General features: G+C 29.5%; 1 protein-coding gene across 2 annotated transcripts; it reads left to right on the top strand.

Moving 5' to 3' along the window:
* The first annotated feature begins 4,559 nt into the window (after positions 1 to 4,559).
* Positions 4,560 to 15,702, top strand: LOC111624894 (dnaJ homolog subfamily B member 4-like). 2 transcript variants are annotated; one of them, XM_023367873.1, is made up of 3 exons: positions 4,560 to 4,897; positions 12,861 to 13,671; positions 15,173 to 15,702. In XM_023367873.1, exons 2-3 carry the CDS (start codon positions 12,880 to 12,882, stop codon positions 15,395 to 15,397), a joined length of 1,017 nt encoding a protein of 338 aa, XP_023223641.1. In that variant the 5' UTR covers positions 4,560 to 4,897; positions 12,861 to 12,879; the 3' UTR covers positions 15,398 to 15,702. The 2 variants fall into 2 exon arrangements, with proteins under 2 accessions (XP_023223641.1, XP_023223642.1); XM_023367874.1 differs by lacking the exon at positions 4,560 to 4,897 and adding an exon at positions 11,029 to 11,289.
* The last annotated feature ends 7,002 nt before the right edge of the window (positions 15,703 to 22,704 follow it).

Genomic DNA, 22,704 nt, shown 5'->3' with positions numbered 1-22,704 from the left:
AGTGTTTATCTCTCATCATACAATCACGAGAAAAATTACTGTCATTAGATGTAATATAAATTAATAATTATTTCAGAATAATACTGAATCGATTGTTGGAAATAAAACAAAACTTATTGCAAGAGATGCAGACAGATCACCATCAGCAAAGACGTTCATTGTAAAAAAAAAAAAAAGCTTTTTGATAGAAATTTTTAGTGTGTTAAGCTATATTTAGGTGTTAAAAATTACAGAACTTGTTTTTTTAATGTTTCAATGACGTATATTTAATGTTTTCTACTATAGAATCGTGTGTAACCGAAGTTCCAATATTCAGTCACTTTATTACGCATTAGGATAAAAACATTAGTGTATAAGCAAATAAATGTTTCTCAGCAGCCAAAGGTGCTTAGTGTGAAATTCTGACTAACGTATGAGAAATTCCTTTTTATTTCTCTCGTCATTATTTCCGTTATTTCTCCCGTTCTCACCCTAATGTCCGAGGAATAGACCCCGGATAATGAACTGCGTAATTCGTCCGTCAAGAAGGTCATCCCTAGGACGAAGTCGTCCGAGGCGACCGCGGAAGAACTCCCCTCTCCCCGGGACGTTTGTTTGTTTTTGCTAATTGGTCACACCGCAGACACCTTGTAAAAGAGTAGTCTCCTGCGGGTGTCCGGTGGACGGAGACGGATGGGTGTTCCTGTATTGAGAGTAGACAAGAGGTCACCTACAAGGGCACCCTTACGGTGAGAACATTACCAAAAATGGTCAGTCATCTCCCCAGGTGATGACGAATTTAACATTAATTGGTCAAGCGATGTCTGCATTGTCGTCACCCATGACGGGGGAGACTGTCATAAATCGGGAGAAGTGACAGTTTGCGTCAGAAGAATCCCCGAGATTTCCCACGCTAAAAAAGTATAAAAGGGGAATGATCGGAGATCTCGAGGCGATCATCGAAGGAAGAAGACTACAAGCGTCTACTCTGGAAGGACTTCAAGGTTTCTGATCGCCGACCTAAAGAGGTAAATACTTAGATTGTTTTTACTTCACTCTCTCTCGGTATACTCGGGACTTAGAAAATATTGTCTATCGATATACTCGAGACTTAGAAAATTGTCGTTTACCGATATGCTCGGAACTTTGAATTTATTTATCTGTTCCTTTGGATAGGACTTAGTCATATTTTGTGTCGAGGACCTTTGATGGTCCCACTTACGGAATAGACGGACATCGGTTGTTCGATATTGTCGCGACTCGGAATTTATTATAATTATCACTTTCATATTGTTTAGAATTAATGTGAAATTTTAATGTATTTGTATTTATATTTAAGTTTATATTAAATATGTTATTCCTAATTTAATGACTCTTGTTAAGTACTATCGACATCTCATCACGACTTCATTACGCCTCCCACTCCTTTTGCCCTCCTATAGCCACTCTCTGACAGCGCGCCGGTAAGTGGGAGAAACTCTTGTTCTATCCCCTCGGTTTGCACATATTGGTGTCATCCGACAAAACAAGCCATCCGACAACTGAGAGCGGGGCCCTTAGTCTCGAGTTTTTCGTGTTACAACTCCCAACGTGTTGAAGGTGTCACGTGGTACCATCTCACACTCTGACGTCAAATCGGTAGTTTCCAGTTATAACTCACATGCTTTCCCATCTCACCATGCGAGTTGCTACTCACGTTGAGTCGAGCATGTGAGATCGCTACACAAAAGTGAAAATGGCTGACAAATACGCTATTAATCGAAGCGTTAGAAAGAGCCGAAAGAGTTGTTTAAGAAATCAACGAATTTTTCGAACACGAGTAGATGCCATTTCTTTTTATGTCAAGTCATCACTAATAAAAAATTTTAATTCATAATTGATAAAATTATATAGCAAATTTTTCCAAAAATAAAAAGTAGCTTATTCATCGACAAAAAGAATTATAATGATAGTAAATTATATGTATAAATTATTAAGAGCATAGACACTATATTAAGATTATTTATTAATCATTAGTGTTAAGTTCTGATTAATAAGTAATCTTAATAAACAAAACAATTTAATACGAGATCAAGGAAGAAAACTATATGAAAAAAGGATTAAATTAAAATACTTTTTCTATTACACGGCGGATTTTTTAGCTCCAATACATAATTAGAACTAATTCTCTCCACAAATCAAATTGTCTTTTTCTTGTAAATTCGTTGTCGAATTTTATATTTTTCGTTTTCTTATTATTTTCTATATATGTTACTAATACTTCTTTTTGTTCTTCGTTTCTTTTTTAAAATAAAATATTGGAGGTTTCCATTTTGCTACAGGACAAAACTTTTAACTATAACACGTGTAAACTAATTCACGTTGATTTGTTTACAACTTGTTACAGTAAAGTTGATTGGTCGAATCAGTATAGTCGCAAACCCAGATGCATTGTAAATAATCCCATCATGCTTAACGATACACGTAAACAAGTGAATATGACCTACTTCCGCTCGCCTTTCGAGCTCGCTCGATGGGTCTAACTCGAGACTACCGATTATGTGAGTCACAGTAACACGAGTGAGTTCGATGACGTCAATTCGAGTACAACACGAAAAACTCGAGACTAAGGGCCCGGGTCTATTAGGCCCGTGCAGATTAAGCGGTCATTAGGGTTCGACCCAGTGGCCCCCTGCTACTCACATTAGTAATGATTTACTCTTCTATGATATTCAGATGTATTGTCTTTGAGTTTTCAGAACATAAAGACCTTAACTTAGATCGCCGGTAATTCAATTTGCAAATCAAAGGAGCTACTTTTAATCGAAATTCAATTAAGTTATTTTTTATAAGCACAAATAATATTCATTATGTAAAGTATAAATCGATTTCTATGTACAGTAATGAATTTGCATAAATAATTGAAATGCATTTAAATACATAAACTATGCAAAAATTTAAAGATTTTAGGTTAACTTTTAAACTATGTTAGTAGCCTGTATTAAATCAAAAATACTCGTGACTAGAGTAAACTTATAAATAAAATTTAAAGCAAATCAGTGTTATAACACATATTCCCAAATGAGTTATTCTTGTATTCTAATGCACTGATAAGTTATATAAGTGTCATAGTAACACATTCAATTGGAACTATTTCCTAAAATAGACGGTAAATTAAAACAGTGTCATATGAAAGTTTATTATGTTCAAGTAGTGTTCTCAATCACGAAATTTCAGCAACTTTTTCTCCCTTGTGGGTAGGAAACGAAGTAACGTTACATTTTCAAATGAAATTCTTTAATTTTCTGTATTTTTTTTAATACTTTTTTTTTGAAAAATAATAACATTTTATTCTAAATGATTTTTTGATTCATGTTAATTTAAAAGGTTATCATCCTTTTTATTCTTGTTGAAATGTTTTTGTGTGTTTAATTTATTACAACTTAAAAACACCGTTTCTTAACCTAACCTGGCCGAAGCAGTTAAGGGTCAGCCTATCGCTCTGGGTAACTCGATCAAATCCTGACCGGTAAAAAAAATCCCGAGAATAAATTTTTTATGGGCAATCTGCCACGGATATACGTCGGGCTCCGTCTCTCACTACTCAACCGATACCACGATAAGTAAGATTAAAAATCCATCTTACTGTCTTTCTGGCAGAAAAAGACAAAAATGAAAAAATCGTTGGTTGATAATACAAACATAAGTGTGGGATAAAATGTACAAAATCAGAATTTTCATGTATCGCAAGTAAGAAAAGTTATTTTAAAAGAGGAGAACATCGACCCGAGAAAAATTAGGAATAATACAACTAAATTTGAACATTTACAACTTTGAATGTGCAATATCGCGTGTCTTCTCTGTTTATTTTAATTCGTTCTATAGACACTAAAACAGTCTTTTTAAATTGAGTATGGCTTGGCTCAAAATAGCTCTACTGGGATTTATGAAGTAAAACCCAATATATTATCAGGTAAAAACTTTCAAAATTTTGATTTCAAAATGACAGAAGACAACTTCATCGCCTCGGCTATCAAAATAATATCAAAACAAGTGGAAGGGCTTCTACTATAGTTGACCCCTTATCTATCTATCTCATTGGTTTATATGGAGTGTGCAGCCTTTCCGGCAATAATACTCCGAAAGAGCAATGGCGTTAGCATCCGATAATCCGCCCGAAGCTTTTAACTTCTTGGCTTACGTAAGAACGGGAGAATCATACCTTCCGGGAAGTCTTTTAAGGGTTACTTGCCCTTATTCAGGCATTACAGACTTGAAGAAAACCCGGAAAACTCCACGTTGCCAGCCCTTCCAGGCAATTGATCCCTTCACGCGGGTGAAGCGCGAAATAAATAACATACGAAAGCCATCCGGTTTTACTAACGTATCCGGTTTTATTATCGCCACCTGGCAGCCAGATTTTATATTTAATTTTTTTAAAATTAAATATAAAATCTTAGTTACTAAAAATAAGAAAATATTAGAAATTATTTATTACTGATAATTATTAAAATTGACTAAAATATTTGAACTGTTTTCTGTTATATCAGAAGTATTGCGAACAATTTAAGCGGGAAAAATTCTTTCGTACCGTTCGGAAATTACGTTCGATGCACTCTATTAACGAAACTCGCACCGAGTACACCATCGATTTTAATACCAAATAATTATAACCGGAGTGGCAGCGTTCGGAGTAAACCGTGCAAACTAAACCAAATATCGAAACGTTCCGGTGTAACAGATGATCTTAGAAAGTTCGAGAAGGGTAAAACTGTTGGATATTATTGGTGGCTAGTTTTAACTTGAGTTTACATCAAAATATTTTCACATATGTCGAAGAAAAGATCGATTTATTATATATAAATACTTCAATGTTTATATTTTAAGGATAAGGTGACGTCAGAATAATTTGAATATTTCGTTTGACGTATCGAATTAGGTAAAGAAAAAGAATTTTTTTTGTTTTCATTTGAAATTCAAATTAATGATTAATTTTATATCTTTTACGTCATAAGTAGTCTTTACAGGTAATTTATAATTATCGGCGTGTAATATGAATTCTCACGCTGAAGATCTGTTAATATTTAATCAGAATCATGCCATATATACTAATTCATATGTTATTAAGCTACAAGTACATGTGTTCATATACACGTACTGTATTCGAATATACAAATTTAGGTACTTATATGAATGTGTAAAACAATTGTCACAGATAAGCCATTGCCAGGAAGAGAGTAATTGACATCATCACTTATTTACAGACAATGATGCAATAACACAGTAAACAAGCTTTTATTTTTTTAACAAATACATTATGAAAGGTATGATCTACCGAAGAATAAGATGTATGGAAATAATTTTGGTGATATAATTGAAATTGTGTTGCTACGTCAACTTTCTTATACACTTTGTTGAATATTATAGAAAATGTGTTTTGTAATATACAGTAATACCTCGACTTACGCGAACCCGGAGTTACGCGATTTTCAAATCTTGTCGAATCATCTTTTGTTTGAGCGGCACGCAGTTCTCGATTACTCACTTCCCCCACACTATTGTTCGGCTTACATGTTCGGACATGCAGCGTAGAATCGACACATAGCTACAATTTATTTTGCGTTATTTATTTCTGTGTTTGTTATATCTACAGAGAATCGAGAGACTCTATGTGGTGATTTCTCATAACCGTGAACGAATCGAAAGACGAGATAAGATTAACGAGAACATTTATTAGCTTACATACATCCAACTTCGATTTTACACGAATTGCGAAATTATACCCCGACTTACGCGGTTATCGCTCAGTCCCACCTATTGCGTAAGTTTGGGGTATCACTGTACTCAAACAATAAGGAATTATTGTTTGAGTACAGTTTGAGTATTATTGTCCGATGTCGTCCGAGATGAATGTATGGACATAAATGTAAATGTATTGGTTATAATTTATATTCTGACTGATTTTAACTAAATTCTATGTATACGGTGGTGGGATTCAAATAATTTAACGACTGGTTTATTTAATTAGTGACCATTTTAAGTATGATAATATTTATAAGTTTATGCCAGGGTCATGCAGTATTTTTTTTTTTCTTTTTTTATGCCAGTGCACTCTGCATGTTGGGAAAAATATACAAAATAAAATGGCCAAACCTGTGATGGGCTTCAAAACAAGGCTCTGTATGACCATAGAATGAAAAGTATTATTAAAAAAATGTCAATTATATCATATTACTTGTCTATTAAACCAACATCTGAAAATGAAAGTATTTTTTCCATGTTGGATTACTAACAAAATTAAGAAGCTGTTTTGCTGATAAATCAATCTGTACTTTTGATTTTTTAAAATGTTATTAAACTAAGAAATAAGAATAAAATTCATTTAGCTTTGAACGTTGTATATTTAAATTATTATATATATTATTTAATTCAGTTTACAGATACTTTTAAATAAGAAAAACTAAAAAAATTCATGAATCCTGGTATTTCTTGGTAATTACTAAATAGTGTTTTCCCTTCCTGGAAATTAGAAAATTTCAGAAACCCTAAAAGGTACGCAGAATCATCCTGTAAGTGTTCTGCATTTGGGTGCGTTTTTTTATGCAGTGCTTTACAGCGAATATTCTGAAACCCGTTTCTAAATGGCCAATACTGCTTGTGACATCATCTCACTACATAAACAGATGCGACCTTTCCTGGAACCAGAAACACAGATGTTTGTGCCTGGAGCTTATAACTTGCACCCCTGAGTTGAACAGAAAACATCAAATACAGTGGTACCTCAGGTTACGAACGCCCCAGCATACAAAATTTTCAGGATACGACATGAAATTCGAACATATTTTTGCTCCACGATACGAACAAAAACTCACCATACGACGTTACATTAGTTCACATTTTTCATTTGTTTTTCTTACTACAGTTATTTTTTGTTTAATGTATTACTTGGCTTTAATTTGAGTATGTTTTTCGCGTTGGAACGAATTATTTGGTTTTACATGTAATCGTATGGGAAAAGATGATCCACCTTATGACATTTTCATGATACGATCTCAGTTTTGGAACGGATTAATTTCGTATCCTGAGGTACCACTGTACATTAAATGCTTGATTGTGACAGGTGGTTGTAGACCAGTTACAATTTTAACAGTGTGACGTTCTCACTTATTGCTATATTGTACTTTCATTTGCTCAAGTTTACATTGAGCTGTTAAAAAGTTGACAGTCTTACACAAATGCAAACTTTTGTGATAAATTGCCAAAATAAATATTACAAGTAATTTTAACAACTGGTTCTCCAAACAAAATATTTTAAGCAGTAGTTCTGTCCAATTGTTACAAACATCTTATATATATATATACTTTTATTTAACATTAATATCACAATATAAAGAATTTTTATGGATGTGTTTGTAATAACTAATCATTTTTTAAATGTGTCAATTGTTAATTAGAGCCGGTACTGTGGAGTTATACACAAACACTTTGACTCCTCAGTTTATAGTAACTTTGATTCCGAATCCCTTATTAATGTATCAATATAGGATATAAATAAATTATTACCAGTGAAATAAGAAATTTTAACATATATTATTTATACTACAATTTTTATATTTATTAGCAGTCAGAGTCTGTCCACTTTTACCAACTCCAAGTCCAGTAACTCTAATCACAGCTGTAGAGTGAGAGTTGGAATTGCTTCTGACTCTCATGCTACAGCTATGATTACAAGAGTTGATTTTCTTTGTTAATAAAACAAATTTCAGCTGAAATGAATTGGTAAAAAATATATATTTGGTATTAATATTAAATGAAAATTAAACATACTGACTAATAATGATGACATTTTTAATGAACAAAATATTTTATATTTATCAAAAATATCAATGTTAATTTTATTTTGAATGTCCTTTATCTATTTAAATACATCAAACTTCTGATTATCTGCATCATCAAGGTATTAGAATTACTGTAAAATAATCATAAGTAAAATCATAAGTGATATTCAGCTTTTCTTTCTCTCACAACTGTTAACTGTAAAAGATGGAAGTGAGGTGAATCATTAGCTATGGAATATTATTTTGCAGTAGGCAAAGTTGGTGCTATAAACAGCAGACTTTATCTAAAACAAAGACATATCATACTAGTTCTAAAATTAAAATACAGTAAGTTGGAAAAAAATATAAGAATTATACATCAAATTTTGGAATCAAATTGTAAAATTTAAATTTCTACCCAATACTTTTGATAAAAAAATATACATTTTATATTTATTGACTAAATATACCTTTCAGCTTATTCAGTTTCACACTTGCATTGTGTTATAAGAGTTGTGTTGTATATATAATGTAGTTCATTTAAAACCTCGGAATGGTTTTTTTTTATAGTTTAGTAGGCTATTATCCATGTTTTCTGGTTTTCTAGGCATACCTGTGCTCTAATTAGCATGAATAATCAGGAGTTTGGTGTATTATTATTTTGAAACATTACTTAATCTTTTCTAATTGCATATAAATAAAAATGAAATTATAATATGCATTTGTCTGTTCATTCTATGTTTTTAAATATATTAGTTCTTGAATAACACTGAATTTGATACATGTAGAAATAATTTGTTTTCATAGATAGAAAATGGCAATGTTAACCTTTGGATACACAAGGATAATTCTGATTATTAATGCCCATACTGTCTATTTTTATTATGAAATTTGTTATGGAGCAAAAGTAATGGTGTAAAAATTAGAAGCAATTTTCTAACCTTTTAAGAAAAAATTAAAGATAAATGAAAATAGAAAATTCTAATGCAGATGTAAAGAAAACAGAAAATAGTTGTGCACAGTTTGTGAATTCTAAAAAACTAAAACTTTTGACACTAGTAAATGGAAACTATAACAGGAGGAATAGCATCAAACACATTTTAACATTTTTCTGTTAATCATAAATTGTTGCATAAGTTTGTAGGCAATCATCTGGACCACTTGGGGTGGAGCATGGATTTATGTAGAATTTCATTTTATAAGGTACTTGCTGACATACAACCACCCATATAAAACAAGACTATACTATACATCATAATAATGTTTAAAAATTGTTTTAAAAAATAGATCAAATAAGCCTAAACATTTAATTATAAAATGAAATAACTATATATACTAGTAATATCACTAGTAATAAAACTAATAGTAAATTTTTTTCTATAATTATTATTCAATTGAACTAATCATTTTCCATTATAAAAAGTACAATTTTAAAAGTTTAATTTAAAATGAATTTTCCACTGTGTATAAATTTTATTGTAGTAATAGCATTAAATAAGCAATCTCAATTTTATTTATAAAACCTTATATTATTACTTATTATTAATTAAATTATTAGTTATATATAAATGAATATAAGTTTAGAGTAGAATTTATTATTTTATAATCATAATATTGTCACAGATTGTAAAATGAATTAGAAGCAAATCCTCAGGAAGTGGAAGTAATAAAATTAATGAATTAAATATATGATAAGGCCAGCATTTGACCTTTAACTATTGTAATTTTCTTTTGGCTGTGGGATAAAATTATTTTTTGCCACATATCCATTTGTGTGTATAATTATATATATATAATATATAAAAGTACACTGACACAAATACAGTTATTAAAATAAATATGAGTATATCATTTCAGGAGTTTTGTTACAAAGTTGAGAATTTTATGTATTTTATATTTTTATCAATATCTTGATTTGAAGATTATAAAAATTTATATTAATTTTTACTATATATTTTTCTAAATGATCTGCATGATTTTTATCGGGCTAAATTGTAGCTACTTTAATGATCAGAAACAAAGCAATTTGGCTTAGAGGTAGTGGTTAAGCCTCTGTCTCTTAATAAATTTAATAATTAGAAATAAATTAAAAAAATAAGTCAATTTACCACTTACCTCCAAACAAATTATTAAAATAATGGTTAGTATGAGATGTTCTTGCATTTTAATGATTTGATTAGTAAAATGTTTGAGCCAGATTTTTTTTTTTTTGTAAAAGTTGGCAGTTAATGAGAGACGCTCTTCTCGCTCATAGAGCACTAAGAGAGTTACAAGAGTGTATATGTTATGGACAAAGTGATTAATTGCGCATTATGAATAATGACCAAAAAGGGCATGCAGTGTGATAAATATTCATTAATTTATCAAATTGACCGGTCATTATGAATACTGCTATCACCTAGTCGGGCAAAGTGATAATACGTTAAAAAGTGATCATCCGACATACACTAGCCAATTGGCACTCTAGTTGCTGATCATATAGTGTTGAGTGCGTATTGTGTTTAGTACTGAATTTTAAATTGTGCAACATTTTAATTTGATTAAAAAACTCCACTTATTTCATTTAGAAATATTTATTTTTTGTGAACTATTTCAAAGTATTTAAAAAAATATGTAATCTTTTAAAACTAAGTACTATTAACTATATTAATTAAATGGTAAAATTTTACCTATGTGCACCATAATGGCAGCGATCGCAACTGTTTGTGCTCCCGACGAATTCCTCCTGGAAGGAAGCCGCCAGCAGGCCGCAGATTGTTTAACATCACTAGATACTGATACATACTAGTTATTGATACGTGTGTTCAAGAACTACCGTGAATCAATATCTAGTGATGTTAAACAATACGCGGCCTGCCGGCAGCAGCTCTCCGGGACCACCCCAAATTCAATACTAAATGCAACACACATGCGCAACTCAGATGCGAGTGCTGATTGACTAGTGTATTTTGGATGATCACTCTTTGATGCATTATTATCACTTTGCCTGACTAGATGATAGCAGTATTCATAATGACTGGTCAATTTGATAAATTATTGAAATTTATTACAATGCCTGATTTTGTTGGTCATTATTCATAATGACTGGGCATTATGAATAATGACCAACAAAATCAGGCATTGTATCATGTTATGGACAAAGTGATTAATATGGGCATTATTCATAATGACTGGGCATTATGAATAATGCCCATATTAATCACTTTGTCCGTAACATATATTTGGTTTCAAGAATGACTCACCAGGGAGGTTACCCATTCAGTAGTCTGTGGTACAACAGCATGTAATATACTGAGAAGGGATAGAGAAGTAGAAGTATCATTAAGCCTCTGAGCATTCCATGTACGTACATACATATAGTTTATTATACTAAACAAAATAAAAATAGAGGACTAAAGCTGAATTTTACAAGAATAATTACTAAACCAAGACTTAGTAACATATAGTTGTAGACACCATCACCCAAACGTAATATACATATTAAGACAAGAAACATAAAAGAAAACACAAGACAGTACAACAATTGGTTTTTTTTACTGTTATTGTCATTATTAATATTTATTATTACTTTTTTTTTTCACTATTATTATTATTATTATTCTTTTTTTTACTGTTGTTATTATTTTTATTTTTTTAATTATAAATTTATATATGTATATATAAGTAACATAAACAAATATAAAATATAATAAATTATAAATAGACAAAAGTCAGTAGTGGGTAGGTGCAGATCTACAGAACAGAGTGCAGTAAATTATACAAAGTACAGTAATGATTTGAGCCAGATTACTTACATGTTTAGTTTTTACTTTTAATTGAATTATAAGTTTAAAAAACTTGTTAATATTATCCATTAATGATCATTTGTTTTCATCATAATGTCTTTAAGAGAGGTTTTTATAATGATATCTTGTTTTAATTATCTATATATATAAAAATGAATGTGTGTGTGTGTGTCCTTCATGCATTACCACACCGTTTATCCGATTGCCGTGAAACTTTGAGAAGTTGTTTAATATANGAGGAAAGTAGTTCGGCTGCTCATCCACTATTGGTCCAGACTCTATCAATCTTGTCGCGAAACGACGTTATAGGAGGTACTTTATACGAAAGTTGCTACAATTTTTTCGCTACGTTATAGGAATTGTCGTTATAGGAACGTACGTTATAGGGGGGTCGACTGTACATTCTATACAAAATTACAAAATTAGAATAAAATCAGAAAAATTAAATTAAATTAAATTAGAGAACATTTGCCAATATAAAATAAAATAATAATAATATTGTTTACCTATAACAGACAAAATATTAACAACAAAGCAACAAACTGTCAAATGCGCCCAAACTTCATAAGCGTTGAATCAAATTTAAAGCAGAAGAATCACGTCCCTAAACAAAAGATTAACAGACTCTTAAAAACAAAATACTTTAATCTGATCACAAGGGTCAGAAAGAATTTTAAGAAAGAAAGACCTACAGAGAATAGTATAACCAAAGTTTTTCTGGTACGATTTAAATTGAAACTCCCAAAGTTGATCCAATTATGTGGAGCATGCAAAATGTCTTTTACACAAAACTACAGTTCTCTAGAAAAATTCTATAGTAAAATAAATGTTTAATTATTTTAATTTTATAGATATTTAAGCACGTAAAATTTACTAATTAGTGTAACTAATTCAATAAATTTAAACTGTTTAGACTGTACGAATAAATTAAAATAATTTTAAATTTTAAATAATTTTTAACACAAACAGATAAAGCTAATTAAAATATTCGAAACGAAATGCTAAACGTCATTATATATATTGATAAAGTAGAAACGTCATCTACTGGTTTGTAATGTAGAGGTAAGGAGGAGAAACTTCAAGGAATTTTTTTTTTCGATTAATAACTAGTTTCTGGCATTCTATAGATCTGTTAAGCTCAGTCTTACATTGCATTACACATTGAGTGAGAGATGAAAATCATTTTTTTATTTGTTATTTTCTTTTCAATAGGTAAATGCTTTAATTTGCATTTTTTTAGATTTAAATTTTTATTTTAAGTATATTTATTTAATTGACTATTTACTCAATTATTTTACAGATCAAACTTTTAATTGAAAATGGGGAAAGATTATTACAAAATCTTGGGAATTAGTCGAGCAGCAACAGATGATGAAATTAAGAAAGCTTATCGTAGGCAAGCATTAAAATATCATCCTGATAAGAATAAATCACCAGAAGCAGAAGGCAAATTTAAAGAAGTTGCTGAAGCATATGATGTATTGAGTAATAAGAAAAAAAGAGAAATATTTGATAGGTTTGGAGAAGAAGGATTAAAAGGTGGTGCAACTTCCAAGGCTAGCAATAACCAGGCACAGTATATGTTTAGTGAAGATCCAAAGACGATATTTACAAACATTTTTGGAACTTATAGTCCATTTGAGTCGTTTTTTAGGAATGGAATGAATGCTAGAAATAGATGTATGTTTAATGAAATGGATTTTGAAAATTGTTTTAATGTTACTAATCAAAAAGGTTTTCATCGCCCAGCACATACAAAGTCGCAAGGCCCTTGTAATCAGGCAAAGAGACTAAAACAAGATCCACCAATAGAACACGAATTATTTATTGGTTTAGAAGATATTGCGAAAGGTTGTGTCAAAAAGATGAAGATATGTCGTAATGTATTATGTTCTGATCACAAAACAATAAAAAGGGAAGAAAAGATCCTTACGGTGGCCATCAAGCCAGGATATAAAGCAGGAACAAAAATTACTTTTAAAAGAGAAGGTGATCAAACTCCTAATAATATTCCGGCAGATATTGTTTTTATTGTGCAAGATAAACCACATCCATTATTTAAACGGGAAGGCAGTAATCTTATTTATACGGCCAATGTCACTTTGCGTGAGGTAGGTTATATTTCATTATTAATTTTGCATGCATGTTCTAAATTAAAATGGATTAGTGAATGTTTCAAAATATATATCATACAATTTTATGAATTCAGCTTTGTGTTTAAATATTTGTTATGAATTATTCTAAAATCAAATGTCACAATTTTATCCATTCCACATCATTATTTGTTTGTTCCTAATTTGAAATTGTTTTAATTGATTTATTAATTTAAATTTATCATTTCTTTTAATGATCAGCAGACAATAATATCCAACATATGAAATCAAAGAAAATTAAACATCAAAGATATTTGAAGCACTTAGAAAGTCATTAATTTAAAATCCAGCAATTGTTCTATCCTGTCCTTGCCAGATTTTGGTATCAGGTAATTACATTCTGGCATTTTCTTATTGGGAGTTTATATGACCTTGTAGAAACCTACCATAAACAAATGTACCATTTTCTAACCAATATTTAAACATCTAAACAAATTATTTTGAATAGCCTGCTTTATTTTTGTAGTTCATTCAAATATTAATATATAAATTATTTTAATACTTTAATTTTTAATGTTCAATTCATTTTTTATTTGAAAATAACTCCAATTTCTCCAAATAACAAAAAATAAAAACAAATTTGCTGGAATTTACCTTCATTTATAAATAATTTTCTAGCACTTGCAAATAAAGATGAACTCAAGGAAAGCAGTTTGTTTTTTGCAGTTTTTGATATTTACTCATTAGCCAATTATCCTTATTTAAAATTCACAAACTAATTTTTGGACAAATTCTTACAGACAACCAATCCAATGCCAGCAGACATTCAAATGAATTAATTAGTAATTATTATCTTGAACTTGGTTGTCTGAAAGTGTTAGAGAGTAATTTATAAATAAAGATGAACTACAGCAAAGTAACTTATGTTTATTTTTCAAATATTAGAAATTTTAAATATAAACTTGTTCTTAACAGAATATAATAATAATTTAACAGATTTTCAATCTTTAATTCTTACATTTTCAGAGATGTAATATGTTTTCAAATAAATGATTTCAAATCTGCTAAAGTGTACCAAATGATGTTACAGTATTTGTAAAATATAAGTACATTAAGATTCACTGTATATTATTAAATTTCTATTTTTTTTTTTTATATATCTTTTATGCTTAATCTTCCAGTTTTAATTATTCCTGAGCATAAATCATTTTCATTTTTCAGTATTCAATGAAAATTTAGTTAAAGATCAGTAACTCCTGATTATTAAATAAGAAAATAACTTTGTAGTCTATGGTAATTTAGAAATTTTATATAAAATAGTATGGTATTTCATATGCAATTTAATATGGAATCAAACAGTTTTTTATATTTACAAATTATAATATCATTTGGATTCAAATTGTGTGAAAAGTCTTATTGAAATGAAAAAAAACAAAAAAAATACTTATCAGTTTGTTTGAAATCCTTAATTCAAATTATTTATAAAATCATTTTAATCTTTAATATTTATTTATTTTAGGCTTTATGTGGAGCAAGTGTAGACGTATCATTATTATCTGGTGAAAAAATATCATTTAAATTACCAAATGTACAACCGGGAACTACCAGGCTTATAAGAGGGAAAGGATTACCTCATCCCATGGATTTAAGACGACGAGGGGATCTTATTGTAAAATTTGATATAATTTTTCCTGATAAACTTTCAGATGATACTAAAGAAATACTTAACAGTTGTTTGCCATAAGTATAGCATAATTTATATAATTTAGTCTGTACATTCTAGTTTAATTCATTTTATCCTTATTGTCCTAATACATCTTGGAATATGTAAATTAATTAATAATGCTTAATTAAATATCATACAATAATAGTAATGCAAATTCTGCATCAAAATAATTTCATTCTGGCATTTATTTATTAAAACAATGACTTAAATTTCTCATAGTATGACTTCATATATGAAAACTTCTGGAGTAGATTTTATATTATCGGAGACATATGTATGTCCAAAACTTTATATTTGAGCTTGTATATATATATGTAATATGTACAATTTAAACATATTTTCAAGAAAATTCATTTTATCAAAATTAAAGTAATTTATATTTAGAAATATTTTTTATAATGAAAGATTAATCCATTTCCTTCTACAGCAATCATTTTAACAATTATTTTAAATAGATTGTTTTTATTTAATGCATGAAAATGTGCCTTGCATGTTTAATTACAATAAGTCAGCAGTGTGTTAATTTAAATACCTGTAAAGATTAAATTTATTCTATATTCTATTTGTAAAAATTATAAATAAAATTATGATTTCTGATTGTTTATAAACAGTGCATTTTATTATCGTAAAACAATAATAAAGAACTGTTTTATGATATTTAGTCTTCTGAAAGTGTCTTAAAACAAATTTAATGTTTAGAATTTAAAGTGCAGTGCACGTTACATGTTTCAGATGAAAAATGCTGCCATCTAATATTAAAGTTTAGAGACAATAAAAGATTAAATATTTAAATCAAACTATTTAGACAAAAATACAATTTTAGAATAAAATTATAATTACAATATTTAAATTTTGAAAAAGAAAAAAATATTTTTGATTATGTATGTATATATGCAATATAAGATTTGTAAAAATAAATTTGACAAAAAAAAATGTTAATTTTTTATAACATTAGTATAAAGATTATAAGTGTATGTATTGTGTGTACATAAATAGAATGAAGTGTAATAAAATAGAAAACCTATATATAATTGATATATAAAATCTACTTATAATAAATATACAAATGATTTGAAAGAGAAAACATGAAATGGAAATTTTACCAATTAAAATTATGAATTGATTCGTAGATGAATTGTAGACCAAGATAGAAAACTTGGATTTTAGTATTATTCATTATAATGCTCAAAGATTAAACAGATTTTGATTAATTTGGCTATTTCATTATCAGAATTTTTAATAAAAACATTTTAAAAAAAAATGTTGTTATTACCTCAACAGCATGTGAAGGGACTGAAAGAAATTAACTCATCTTGTATGTATAGTCTCAAGAAATATAATTTTTTCTGTTAAATACATTTTTTATGTTTGTGGATTTTAATATTTCAAGAAGATGCACATGTGGAAAAGAGGTTTTCAAAATTGTAATGCCATCTGCTGAAGAGCAGCCACACAAGTGGCATTTTTTTTTTTAATATGCAGATGACAGATATTTAAGATGAACAAAAATGATTGCCATGCTTATTTAAATGCCTTATTTTTAAATTATTTTTTTATTTCAATAAGAAAATGAAATAATTTAACATGTGTAGGCAAGTTTTCTTTTAATATAGAAATCTTTCAAATTTTCCACTACTATAAAAGACAAGGTGTTATCAGTTCAAAATGTCAGAATTGTGGGCAACAAGTCTGTTATTAGTGGCTCCCAGAAGTCCAGGAATACTGACAATGTTGCAAAAATTGAATGGGCATTTGTCAGACTACTAAGTTCTGTCACTAAAGATAATTGTTCTGTAAACTTGCTGTTTTTATTGACAAGCCTTGTGTGTATATCTGCCTTTAGTTTTTTCATAGTTATTCTAATTATAAAATTTTATAAGGTACAAAATGAAATGATAGTTTATGAATTCTAGACTTTCCTGATAAGGTTACAAGGTATATACAGTACTAACTTATGTTTATACATTTCATAGATTACCTTTTTTTTCCAAGAAATTTCTTTGCTTTACAGAAATATTTGCTTCATCACTTATAATGAATTGCTAAAGCTATATTTCTTGCCACAGACTCAAGTATATTTCTAGATCAGGTTGGCAGAAAATATTTTAGTTTGGATATGTTGGACTTCATACTGCACCATACAGCTTGTAGGCTTGTTCAAACTCAGTATGGACTTGATAAAAGGCTCTCTTGGTGTCCACAGGGTAAAATTATTTTAATGTATTTAAAAAAACTTTTTATTGGTCATGTTTTTCAAGACTTAGAGTGTGGGATGATGGGGTGGGTCCACTCCTCTATATACATTTACTACGATTTACCATATTTAAAATTTTTTTTTGTTTGGTTATGTTTATTGGGTTTTGGAGATGGACAACACACTAAACATTAAGGATACATATATTTTTCATTTCAGATCAATCAATCTGTAATATCGATCAGTCTTTGTCACGTGATACAGATCACTTCTGTCATGCGTGTTGGTTGGCAGAAAGTATACAAGTAGGATCAAATCGTATTTACTCTGTGTATAAAATTGTTCACAAAACTGCAAAATGGAAAGTGCACGCCATACATTCTTGCTTTACAATCTCACAAAATTCTCTCTTAATACTTACATTTTCATCACAGCTTATTGGATATTTTAATAATGATGTTTTTACTTACTATTTATAAGTTTTAAATAATTTTCATTGTTGATAGTTAAACACATTTCTTTCCTGTCAACTATGAGCTTGAATTTAACCATGGAGGTCACCATTGATCCTAGGTGATATTTGTACATGCAGTTAGAGATTGATACAGTTGATACAGGATCCTGAATAGTTGATTCTTACAGTTTTCCATTCTAGGAATAAAATATTTCAGATTTGATATTTTTTACTTTCAGCAATATCAAAATACTGTTGCCTATTCTTTAATCTGTTTTAATACATACTCCAAAAATTCATAATCTTGTGTAAATATGGCTCAATTCATAAGTTGGTTATATTAGGATTGCCAACTCTCCCAGAACCCAGAATTTGGTGAAAAATTTTAAATTTTGCCAAATTCCAGGAGAGTTGACAACCCTAAGTTAACCAATTACCATTCACTTAACTAATAAGTGTTCAATTACTAAAAGTAAACTAAAAAGCCTGTTTTACAATCATTCTGGTTTCACATCTCAATCACATTTTTTTGATTTAGTATTTAGTATTTAGTGATTTAGTACACAATCGTGTAAAATCACAGATCAGTTTTCACAACTGAGTTACAGAAAGATTTTCTACTACATGCTGTACTTGAAATCTAGCAGATCCTCAAACATTCCAATCAATAAAAGCTGGATAACACAGCTTTATTAAAGCTGCTTCATCAGACTATGCATTTTATGTTACCAGAATTTTTCTGTCCTTTTATTGATTAGAATGTTTGAGGATCTGCTAGAATTCAAACATGGCCTGAAAAATTTTTGGGGTTCTTGACTCGTCTAGATTTGTTTTCTCTGGAGCAATAGGCTGCTATCTTATCCACTCAGCCATCCGAAGAGGCTTCAAATTATTACATATCACTTTAATTTCACACAAATATTTCATGTTTAGGATAAAAGTTTAAAAATTGAATAGACATTTTGGTAAATTGAAAAGACTATTGGGTAATCTGCCACTGCATCATTAATGATGTCATTTCCAGCAAAAGTTTGTTTTTGTTGAAGTTTTCGCTAGAAAAAATATTCCTACCAATTAGAATGGCAGATTTGTTGACATAAACAGGGAAAATACAAGATGGCAGCAACTGAGAAAGCACATGTGACCTATGATGTTAACTCACAGTATTAGTTATTAAACTGTGCCCTGATTGGTGCCATAACACTTCTTAAGTGTGTTACTAAAAGTGCAATAACTCTATGTTGATAAAGTAGATGCCACAAGAAATCATTACAAAGTATGGCTGTCACTATTAGAAAAAGGTTGAAAAACACTGCACTGTATACTGCATACAGTTACTATATTTCCTAATATTGTAAGTACTACACAAAACTTTCTACATATTTCCTTTGTAATCAAAATATGCATCAGAGATGAATAAGCACACTAATTGCACTTACCCTAAATAAAGGTTATTTTTTTCTACTCCACCTAATATTGCTATTGATATATTTTCTCTTAGCTTTATATTAGTTTAGGTGCATGTAAATGCAGTTGTAGGTGCCATGTAGAAAATACTTCAGAAATTTTAGCTGAACTCTTCTACAAACGATTATAGTAATACTGATATTGAAAGTACAAATCACCATAAAAATGTTATTAGTTACAATATTGTATTCCTGTGACATAGTTAAATACGACAAATTTACGACCTTGTATCTGAAATTCACAAAGCTCATTATAACTGGATTTACTATTTATGACAAAATATCAGTAATCTGATTTTGAGTATCCTATTTTGTCCAATAGGAATATAATCTGGGAACTTTGAAATGGCGCTAGTTGTCTCCAACACGGGTTTTGGTGATAAAATGGGAGAGAAGAAGGTATCATTTTATGTCTTCCAAAGTACAGGCATTGATAGATAGAGTAAAGAAAAGGAAAAACAATATAAGGAAAGATACATCCAATTATTACTTCTTGCAGAAAAGGTAATTATTGGAGATTAATTTGCAAAGAAGTGAGTAGTGTTAGTAATGTACAGTTCATAGAAGCATAAATGAAATTCAACGTAAATGGAGAAAGATTACAAAAACATTTCAAAGAAAAAAGGCTAGTGAAACTTTTATATAATTGTTAATCAATTATAAAACAATCTTGTTTATAATTTTAATGTGATTAAGAGAATAGTATGCTATAAATGACATGTAGGTCTTTCCAAGCAAGGTTTCAGTTCCTCAATTAAACTAAAAATCATTTCTCTTGACATTTGATGATTTCAGATCAATTTTGTTAATCAAGAAAGCTAAATACTCATCAGCCAACTTGAATTGTCTATGACAACCCACTCCACATCATAATATAATGATGCTTATTTATGACAAGTTTTGTGAATACCAAATTTTGCCGTATTGCAACTTAAGACGTTTGTTGTAAGTTGCACTTATAATGCTTTTGTGGTCCCAGGTCTTGGTCTCTACTACGAATATGAAGTTATGAACTATGCCATTTTCCAATTTCAAATAGAAAATAATTTTAATGTGGATAATATCCACTTTAACACTTTAATTTTTCCTGAATTTATTTTAACATTTATTATTCTGTTAATATTATTTGATAAATAAATCAAATAAAGCAAAATGATTAAAAAAAAATTTGTCATTCAGTAATCATTTGTATCTTTCATACAAGAAACTAGGATTCCCTCATAATGTTCCATTTCTTTATTTTTCTTTTAAATTTTATCCCATTTTTTGGGGGTCTCCAATATTGTCAAACACAGATTTCCAGGGGCTATGTCTTGCAAAGGATTGATTACAGACCATGGGCTCACAACCTTTTTCTTGCATTGATGCCCATATAGAAAGTATTCTTTTCAATTGACCCCCTCAAAATTTTTGTTATTTCCCAAGATTTTACATAATACATTAAATAAATTCTTAAATCAGTTAACAAATTTCCCACATGATTGATATTATTCTTAATTGAAAATTATTTGAAATTCATGAGAATGTACAAGAAGTGTCAGATTTTTGGAAAAATCAGATACTTTGGTACTTTTTCGTAAATCGGATATCAACCCCATTATTGGTTCTTTTGATTTTTTTCTCTTGTGGGAATGGTCTAAAACACAGATAAGATACTGATATGGGCTATATCTGTACCTACTTTCATTGAATTGACATATTTATTAATACTTTATTTTTAATTTTCTTGCTATGCAATAATTAGACTTCTCACAAATAATATGTTAAAAAGTATAATGATATGCAAGTTGCCAACTTTCAAAGTAACAAATTCTGAACAGTGTGAAAAACACCAACTTGAAAATGTAATGAGCAAAAGAAAGCCTAAAATCAAATTTAGGAACATTTTTGCTTTCCTGATGATGATGAAACAGTCTCTAGCCAAGGCAGTCTCTAACTGCCTTGGCTAGAGACTGTTTCATCATCATCATCGGCTAGAAACTTGGCTAGAGATATCAGCCTACACTCTGGGGGCCCAAAATCAATTTTGGGTGAACAACCGGAATGGAATTTTTCATGGGTGATCTATTTCAGATATATCAAGTGTCATCCCACTACCATATTGTGGGTCTGGCCGAGCTGATAATGGGCTTGAAAAAATCTTCATATCCACAGGAGTGAGACAGATCCTCAAAAATCAGGAATGAAAATAATTTGTAATGCAATTAGGGGTCCCATCTCCTCATGATAAAAAAGGACAAGCTAAAACATCATAATACTTCATTCATTTTTCAGAACATTTCTGAACAATTTTTAAAAACAATTGAAATCCTGAATAGTTGTCAACCCTAATGATATATCACTTTATCAATTTGTTTCAGATGACTCATTAATTTATGAATACACTTTTATTCCTCTTCTGCAATAAATAGAAGAGAATACTGTATACACAAACACAACACTTAATATAAACTATCCATTTTATCCATTTAATTAATCTTTCTTAGTTTTTGCTTTCTATTAAAAGACAACGCTGAAATTTTTACCACTCAACTACAGGTATATGTTCCATGCTTTTGTATTCCTATGTTTTTATTACACTAGCAAACAAACTAACAACTATATTAACTTACATTAACAAACAATTATTGATCAGTTGCTTTTCATATTTTACAATTCTGATAATACAATGATAATATCTGCTTTAAGGAGTTTATCAATAAAGATTTCTCTGTGTAATTTGGAAGATCTAAAAGAAGCCAATGACAAATTTAGAATTGACTTATGAGAGAAATTCAAAATTTTGTGAAACTCAATAATTCAATTGAAATGTTTTAGCACTGGTTGTAATTAATAGAAGAATTTTCTTATCTCAGAGGAAATTTCTTTGATAACAGAAGAAATAAAATTGTTAAAGTTTCAGTTCACATTTTTTGTAAAAGTTTATTTTTATTAAAAAAATGTATTTTAAGTATAAATTACAGAACATAATTTAGTATATACAGTCTGGAAGTCTTGTTACCTATCCCATGGATAAAATATAATATAATGTACCACAGTAGAATAAAGTAATGCACTAGTATATATATATATTTGCTATGTATTTTTGTTTCATTTGTTACATTGTTGTTTAAGCATCTGGAAGATCAGTATGAGCATCATCATTTTTGTGGCATGAAATGATCCAATGCCATATTCTATGTGGACATTCATGAGCCCATACACTTGCAAC

This window comes from Centruroides sculpturatus, unplaced genomic scaffold, assembly GCF_000671375.1.
Source record: "Centruroides sculpturatus isolate CEXI.00-Female unplaced genomic scaffold, Cexi_2.0 scaffold408, whole genome shotgun sequence".
Lineage (NCBI taxonomy): Eukaryota > Metazoa > Arthropoda > Arachnida > Scorpiones > Buthidae > Centruroides > Centruroides sculpturatus.
This window is presented reverse-complemented; position numbering and strand designations above follow the sequence as displayed.